Source organism: Sceloporus undulatus, chromosome 2 (genome assembly GCF_019175285.1).
Source record: "Sceloporus undulatus isolate JIND9_A2432 ecotype Alabama chromosome 2, SceUnd_v1.1, whole genome shotgun sequence".
In the NCBI taxonomy this organism is placed as follows: Eukaryota; Metazoa; Chordata; class Lepidosauria; order Squamata; family Phrynosomatidae; genus Sceloporus; species Sceloporus undulatus.
In genome coordinates this window covers 141,044,874-141,053,831 of record NC_056523.1, presented here as the reverse complement: position 1 = coordinate 141,053,831, position 8,958 = coordinate 141,044,874, and the positions used below count along the sequence as shown (strand labels likewise).

General features: G+C 44.2%; 1 protein-coding gene across 3 annotated transcripts in view; it reads right to left on the bottom strand.

Annotated features, from left to right (window-relative positions):
• Positions 1–8,958, bottom strand: part of LOC121920741 — a 36,110-nt gene that overhangs the window by 10,179 nt on the left and 16,973 nt on the right. For 2 of the 3 annotated variants that reach the window (XR_006101745.1, XR_006101747.1), the window contains exons 4-5: positions 6,444–6,608; positions 1,892–2,965 (exon numbers count right to left, since the gene is read on the bottom strand). Coding sequence is in view for 1 of the 3 variants with exons in the window: in XM_042447916.1 (XP_042303850.1) it covers positions 2,819–2,965; positions 6,444–6,608 (312 nt within the window). In the remaining 2 variants the exon portion in view is untranslated. Of the gene's footprint in view, positions 1–236; positions 2,966–6,443; positions 6,609–8,958 lie in introns of those variants that run through there. The other variant, XM_042447916.1, reaches the window with a different exon arrangement.

The window sequence follows — 8,958 nt, the reverse complement described above, 5'->3', positions numbered from 1 at the left end:
GTGTCCTTGGGGCTTCAAGCCCCAAGGACACCCCACGGCGGCGTTTGGCCCCTTTCTCCTTTGGTCCGCTGGGCGCAGCCGTCTTGAAGGCTGCGCCCAGCGGACCAAACCAGGAAGGAGCTCCGGAACGGAGCTCCTTCCGGGGTTGCGAAAAGGGCGCCCTGCCGTGACCCCAATACGTCACAACTGTGCCGCCTCGTTTGGAGGCGGCGCGGCTGTCACGTATCAATGACGGCGGCCATGTGGAACGGCCGCTGCCATTTTGTGCGCACACAGCACACACTAGGCTCCGCGCGTACTTTTAAGCCCGTCTGTAACGGGCCTTAGTGTACTTTATTCACTATGGTCTGCTGGAGGTATAGGAAAGGTTGTAGACTTGAGGCAATGCTATTACTAATCAATTTCCTATCCATTGCTGCCATAAGTCCTAGCTGGCTGTGTTAGAGGGAGGTCGGCTATCTTGTATTGTGTATTTATTCACATCCTCCACTTTACTGAGACCACCTGCTTGTTTACCTTTTGGTGTCTTCAGTTAGTTTGAGCCAGTTCTTCCTTCTGAATCTGCAATCAGGTTCTTGCATTTTGGATTTTAGATACTGGGCACTTGGGTATTTGTTTCTCTAAGCACATAAAGGGATCTTGTAGCATCTTTGAGACTGACTGCAGGGCCAAACAGACAGCCATTTTATGCTGCTGTCCAGGCAGCATTTTGATGCTGCATGTTCGGAAGCCACCATTTACTCATGGGCAGCTTCATGACGCTCTGGCAACGCAGCGTTTACACGCTGCTGGAACATCATGAAGCCAGCTTTGGACTTTGGTGGGCCCAGAAGACACCTTTTTGCTGGCCAAAAAAGGAGAGGATCTTTGCAGCTCCTTTTTTTGGCCACCTTCAAGGTGGATTGGGGCTGCAACATGTGGTTGCGACAGCCCCAATCCATCTTCGGAAGGGGCGGCTTAAAGCTGCCCCTTCAGGGCCATCTGTTTTGGCCCTGTGTGAAAGACATTGTAGCATAAGCTTTCATAGACTAGGCCTACTTCTATGAAAGCCTTTCTACAGCTTTTTTTTAGCTGTTTGTCTCAAAGGTTGTACAGGATCCCTTTGCATATGAATATTCCAGACTAGCATGGCTGTGTCTCTTTTAAGGAAGATGTGAGGAAGTAGATGTTTTGAACCAGAACTCCCATAATCCCTCACCATTGGACATGCTTGGTAGGGCTGATGGGAGCTGTAGGTGAAAACACTCATAGGCAAAAGGACTCTCAACTATGTTGTAACATATTCAAGGCAGGCCTCAGGTATGTGCACGCTCCAGCTATAGCTATTCCTTGATTTTGCTTGTTAGCCTCTGTGAAGCAGTTTGTTGGTACTGCTGTAAAAGCTTTGTTAAAGCTAATCTTCAGAGCAATACCTGAAGCTGCAAGCTGACACTGGTTAAAAGAAAGCCATGGTTTATAGCCACATCAAATAGTCCAGGAGAGGGAAGGGGAGCTTGCTGTTCAGGTGGTGAATGTCTTCAAACTGCTTCATCATTTATTGAACCTCTGATATGACATCTCTGTTCGCCACAGAAGGATGAATCCCAGATACAACTTCTTAGACCTATTCCTGAGCTCTACCAATTCTGCAGAAAGGCAGAAACAAGGCAGAACAAAAACCCATTTTGTGAACTTACAACACTGGACTGGACCGGAGGTGGCAATTGTTTCCTGATCAGATTGCTTTAAGTGATGGCATTAGGAACATTTTCAAAGCTTATTTTCCAAATACAAATAAAAACCCAAATAACAAAAATTAGATTCAAGCTTAACAAGATTGTCTGAGCTCCAACTGACAAACAATCAAGCAGAGTAAACAACGATGGGAGTGAAGAAAGATAACTATCACTACCTTACTCCCCTCCTGGGGGAAACTCCAAGTCCGCACATCATGATATGGCTGATATGGCTTGGCCCTAAACCTTAAGTTGTTTGGACTCTTGAGAAGGTTGCTCTATAAATTCCACATCCTGTCCTCTGTTGATCCATTAATCTTGTTTGGCCTCATAAAACTGCCCAGCAGTTAAAAGAAGACAAAAGACAAAATCCCACCAGAACATCTCCCAAGGATGACTTGGGGCTAGACGCAGTAGGCTAGAATACACAATGTAGTCATTTGGTCACTTGAAGCACCCATTCCTGTTCTGTTGATTGCTATTAAGAAGCCAAAAAGCCAGTACAACATTCTTTCTGTGAGGTTTAACATTCTGAAAGTTTGGCAATTCCCACGGGAGGATTAAAAAACAAACTCAAAGAGCCCTTTGACTAAGAAGTCTGGGTCTCTCTAAAGTAGCAAAGGGGACCATCTTAGTGGCTTTCTTCAGTAGTTGACTGCAGGATACCCAACAGAAATTCCTGCAGTGATTCTATGTGGCTTATGGATTCCTAGGGCAAAGATGTTCCCCTGAGTTTAATGATTCCAGCCAGCTTTGCTGCACTATGATATTCTCTGTATCTCTAGACTCTTTCTGATAGATATTCTTCCAGCCTCTGATACTTCGAAAAATCAAAATAATCATTTTTAAAAAATCTCTCCCTAGTCATGGTTTTCATTGTTCAACTGTCCTCAGGATCAGGTCCAAACAGAACATGAGAGCTTCCAGTTTTCATTCTCAATCCTGTGGTAATAGTAGAAGAAAAGACAAGGCTGGCTTTGTGGCAGTTCTAGAACAAGAGTTTCAACTAAAGTGGCACCAGGAAAAGGGGTGTGGCAGATGGCACTATACAAACAGTGTCCCGAACTCTGCCAAAGAGATGGGTTGAGGGAGACTAATGTCTCCTATACCGATGTGTTTCTTTGAGTTGGGTAAGTAGGTGAAGCTTGGAGCATGTCTGGCAAGCTGTGCCCAGCTGACAACTCTGTACCCACTTCAGTTCCTGATAAAGCTGCGGGATACTGCAGGGCTTGCTCATAGGGAGGCGGTAACTGCAAGAAAGAAAACAAGCCTGTTATGCCTCCTCCCAAACAAAGCACAGAAAACCTCATCCCTTATCCAAATATTAGCTTCAGCTTGTGGTGGGAATCAGTATCATGTCACTTTATCCTAGTAGCCTTCTCCTGGTATTGGTAACATTGTGATGGGAAGGTCCATGGACAGTATGTCTGCATAGGCTCTTTTGCAAATATGTTTCCCAACCCCTCCAAGGCATGTATCCTTGGGAATGTGAACTGGTGCACCCTCATTCTCCACCCTGAGTCCTGCTCATTTCCAAGTGCAGTGGTGCCTCGGGTTACGAAATTAATTCGTTCCGCGGCTAATTTCGTAACCCGAAAAGCCTTCGTAAGCCGAAAACCCATAGGCGCTAATGGGGAAAAAAGCCGCGGCTCTGCCGCGGCTCCATTTAAAACAGCGCCGGAGTTTTTTCGTAACCCGAAAAAACTTTCGTAACCCGAAACAATAAATCCCTATGGGATTTATTCGTATCCCGAAAAATTCGTAAGCTGGGTATTTCGTATCCCGAGGTACCACTGTGCTAGTTTTGGGTTACAAAGCTTTAAATGTGCAAAGGAATCTTGTAGTGTCGTTGAGACTAACTCAAAGGAAGAAGCTGGTAGCGTGAGCTTTCATAGACATGAGTCTATGAAAGCTCATGCTATTAGCTTCTTCCTTTCAGTTAGTCTTGAAGATGCTAAGGATCCCTTTGCACACTGATTTTCCAGCCTAACATGGCCGTGTCTTTGAAGCCTTAAATGGTTTAGGGTCAGGTATCTATAAAACAACCTCCAGTCATATGAACATGCCTGTCATTTACAATAATCATGGGAGGCCAAGTCATATTCCACCACCTACAGAGGTTGTTTGGTGGATGCTCAAGAAAGAGCCTTTTCATTAGCAGTACCCCAAATTTGAAACACCCTTTGAAGAAGGTGAGGCTAGCCCCTTCCTTGTTTTGTTCTATCAAGACAATTCGTTTAGGATTTTAATGCTGTATACTGTTTTATTTCTCTTCAATTTAATTTGAATCACTCCCTCAGATTTTATTGCATAGGGTGTTGGTAGTATTTTCCTCCTATTTTCCTGGTTTATTGGTTTTATGAGAATTTTAAGATATATTTTCATTGTACATTGTCTCAATGCACCTGATAGGCACAGAGTGCATGCTTATAAATCAAATAAATAAGCAGAATATTGACACAGTGTTGTAGTGGTCCTGACAACAAGAGAACATGTGACACATCCCACTGGTAAAGCTTTTCTGCCACCAGTTTCCCTGCGCTAACATGCCTGAATGCCAAGGAGAAAAAGCCTCCTGTATGCTGTTCATGGTTGTATTAGAGGAGGAATCTTTGACAGTTGTCATGCAGCGATGAGAGAAGTTACGTGTGCCAAAAAGCCTGTCTTCTGTACAACAATTAAAAAACGGGAGCCCTGTTCTCCTTGCCATCCGTCTGCCTTAGCACCGAGCTGGAATCCAACAGGCAATGGATACTTCTTAACAAATTAACTTGTACAGTTGAAGGTTACACACTTGGAGAGAACATGCACTCAGACTACAGTAGGGGAGAGAAAACTGCCCCTCCAGATGTGGAACTGAAGAGCCCATCAGCCCCAGCCAATAGTTAAGGATGATGGTAGCTACAATCCAACATCTGAAGAGCAATGATTTGTCATTCTCACTCCCTGGACTAAAGATATCTGTAGACCAAAAGTAAGTTTAATAAGTTGTAGAGAACAGAACACCCTTGAATAAGTAATCAAAATTATCTGTAGGCCTTTGATATATGAGTGAGAGGCCTTTATGAGCCCTGGCCATCAACAGCCCAGATTAGGTCTTGAAAGCTCAGAGCTGTAGTTTCCTTAATTAAATCAATCCATCTGTGAAGACCACACTGCTTATCCTGTTGCCTTCCACTTTATCAGTCCTTGTATTTTCCAGTGAAGTTGGAGTCATCCACAAGCTCCCACGACAAATGTTTCCAAGCTCTGTCCCCCAGAGCTGACTCTGTGTCCTTTCACTCTGTGCTTTAGGGTTATGTAATGATGCTCAGTCTACCTGATTTTTGTGGGTTAAGGCGGAACAACACATGTTCCTGTCTGATTTGTTAATGAAGAAGCTTGTTGTGTAGTACTCTGTTCTACCTGAGGGACCTAAAGTTTGTCTTCCCTGGCAAACCACCAAAACTTGAGCACTCCTGTGTGTCTCCCAACCCATCAGGGTTCCCTCAGTGTCCAGAGTCCAAGAAAAATACATGTCAGAATTAGGCAGAGAAGATATGCCTGGTGGGATGGGGAGAAGGCAGTATCACAAGGGATTGTGAATAATTCTGCTTGAGACCAGATGCGTGAGGACAGAGTGCAAAGACCTGAAGTTAGAAAACCCCAAGTTAAAGCATTCCTTCCAACACGTACTCCTACTTATCCACTTTGGGCCTCCCCTTATCTAAACCAGGGGCTGTTACGAGGGATCAGCTATCTGCAGAAGGCACTTTAAGCATGTAATATAGATTGTAAGTGTCGCTAACAGTGCTGATTGCTGCTATTAGTCCTTACTACACAAGGTGTAAGGCTCAAGGCCCTTGGAATAAACAGGAGCAGAATCGGAATCTGCCAAAGCTCTCCACCCCTCTCCACCCCAGTCTCAAACAGATTTACAGGTAACTAAATGGGAATAAATCTCTGCTTGGTAAGAGGAGACAATGCTGAACTCTCGGTTTGACTTAACAGAAGGCAGCTTCATATATTCAGTGTGAGTCAGTATGGTTTGCTTTCGGCAAAGCATGCTTTGGCTTGTAGCCGTAGTGTGCCAGAGGCCTGGCAACAAGCAAGTGCAGAGCAGGGAAGGGCAGAACTGAAATCTCTTTAGATATCCTGACACAGTTGCCTTGTATTAGTCCTGGCAATAGATGGACTACTATGAAGACACAGATCAGGCGTGTCCTGATGCCTCACGTGCAGCTAAAAGAGATGCAAGAGCAGCGACAGGAAGAAGCTTGCCAGTGAAAGAAAGCTGTCCAACCCTTGTGGCATTTAGTTCCAACATGGGTCACCTCATGCAGAGCTAGATTTGGTGTACACAGGGCACAACCAGGTATGGAACATTTCCATGGGCAAACATTTGTCCCATGGCTGCCCTCTAGTCAGTTTGGACTTCTAGAAGACAGAAACACTGCTTCTTAGAAGATACAGGATGAATCATTAACTAGAAGGAATGTAAACAAGTGGCTTAGCTAGCACCGGAGTGTCTTGGAACACTGTGTTCCTTCCTCCAAGATAAAAAAAAAAAGCCATTGAAAAGATAGAACAGAGTCCCATGATATCACAGTAAGGAGTGTTAAGAGTAAGCTCCACAGATACAACCCCACAAATAGGGAAATTCTGCCTCACTTGAAAGTGATGGGGTGGGTTCCCCACCACCACCACCACCACCACCACCCACAAAGAGGCTTATTATAGGTTGCCCACCTCTTGAGAGACCTCAGCCCACAAGCCAAATCTTTCAGCAATCATCTGGTGGATCTCTCGTTGCCGATCCTTCTTCCGCACACTCTCGTAACTTGGCAGGCGTGGTTGCTCCCATGGAGGAAGCTGGTAGCTGCTAGGGGGTCCAACACAGAATAGCTCATCTCCCTAGATACACAAAGCAACAAGAATAGTCAGTTTGATTAACTGGCTGGGCTTTTAAGAAGCCATATGGTTTGCTGACATTAAGAACAGTCTCTATATCAATATAATATAATAGTCATCCAGATTCACATTTTGTTGCAAAATCCACACAGACATAGACTTATATAGTGTCACCTGCACAGTTGCAATAAATGGAGGAAATCCTGCCAGTTAGTCCCGAGGAGACCCATCCAATCAACTGTTCAAAGGTGAGTCAACACACAGGTAAACCCCACTGATTAAATGGGTCTACTCTACATAAAAATAGCAGCAGAATTCAGGACTAAATATCCAAATGTCAGCCACCCACCAAACAGAAGTTGGTTGGTTTGTTTAACAAAAGACAGGACTTAATTTTTTTTTAATGTTCAAACAAAGCTGTTGCTTTCTGCCACTGAGGTCCCCCTTTTTTTTGGTCCTAGCCCATGTGTTGTTGTTGTGTGCTTTCCAGTTGTTTCTGACTTATGGCAACTCTATTATGGTGTTTTCATGGCAAGATTTCTTCAGAGGGATTTTGCCTTTGCCTCCCTCTGAGGGGGTGTGACTTGTCAGGTCACCTAGCAGGTTTCCATGGCTGAGTGGGGATTCGAACCCTGGTCTCCAGAGTCCTAGTCCAACAGTCAAACTACTGCACAGTGCTGATTCTCCCACATAATGTACTGAGACAAAAATGCCCCAGCTGTTTTTCAGCAAACCATGGTGCTGCAAAGCAGAAGTGACAGGTTCTTGGAAAATCAGCCCCATTCAAAGGAGACTGATTTTTCTCCTCCTGGAATTCCCAGCGGGGTCAGAAAATACAGGTAGCATTGATCTGATCTGTAACCATAACCTTAATCCTAAAAACATGAGGCTTGCAACTGGACTCAGGATAATGCTCCACCACTTACGGCATGTGAACTGTTCTTTGTTAATGATAGTGCAAGAGAGTTAAAGCACTGACATTCAAATACTGAGTTAGCACGAGTTCAGGGTAATGTTATCCCGCTACCTTTGGCTTTCCAAGTCCTGAGCAAATAAGCTCAAACCAGCCCACAAAATCAACCAAAATATTCTAATGAAGCCATCAAGATACCCTAGTGTAGCAAGAGGCACACAAGGGTTAGTCTTTCAAGTTCATTCACAGCCTGCACAAGGAAACAGATTTCCTCTGCACAAAGTGACCAGGTGCATCAGACTGGGCCTTCTCATATTTTATGCCAAGCAAACCCAGACTGGCTAAGGAACATTCATGATCAATAAGGGAGCTTCTGTGAACTCATTAACAAATGTCCCTGTTTGATGCACCTGTTTGCAAACACAGATTTGTTTGATTCATGCTCTTCATTTTAGGAATATACTTTATCATATTTTAACTGTCTACCTGAGAAAGGATCATTACAAAGAAGCTTTTAGAAGAAAGCAAGCTCAGTTATTTCACAGTACATACTATTCTGAGTATTTCACAATCTGGATGTCAAAATGCATTATTTGCATAAACTCACAGGCACAGGCTGCAAAATGCTGCATCTGTGATGCCTTCTTCTCTCCCTATGGTAATGGGTATAACACAGATACTCTGTTTAACACTCAGGCTGTACAGTTCAGGAAAAGCTACACCTCATTGTTCAGTGGAGACCGGCTGCCAAATCATCTTGTGGTTCAGCTGCACATGTGGATTGGTTGTCAAGTGAAACCACTAATAATTACCCAATAATCAGCAGTAATAAAATCTATAATTAGCAACAATAAATATAAATGTTCAAGGGGCAGTACAAACATTATTCTAATGTTAGCTGCAAGGCTAGCAAATTAATCCGACTTCTGTGGCTTGTCTGATGAACTTAATTCTAATGTTTGCACCATGGCGTCCTGCATTAAGAATGGGGGACGATCCGCCCCTTTCTCACTGAAGAAGGCACCTTTGATAAAATAGTGCAGTTTCCTTACTCCAGTGACTACACTAGGGGACAATAAAGCTGTTGCTGATGTTTGTGTCATCTTCTATAATTGTTCTAGAACTGGGGGTGGGGGACTTGTGGCCCTCCAGAGGGTATTGGGCTGCAACTCCACTCAACCCTAGCCAGCACATTAATGGCAAAAGGTGCTAAAAGTTGGGAATGCAACAACATCTGAAAGACCACATACCCCCAACCTTGTATTACACATCGGATCCAATACTTATTCTTTTAGAATTTATCCTTATAGCACAGATGGGAAAAGTGGGCCCATAGGAAGAGTACAGCTTCTGGAGGTACAGTATAGCCACTATCCCAAATTACCTCTCTCCACCCAACATTTTTAAAAGTGGAAGAAAACACCCCCACCCCTGTGCTCT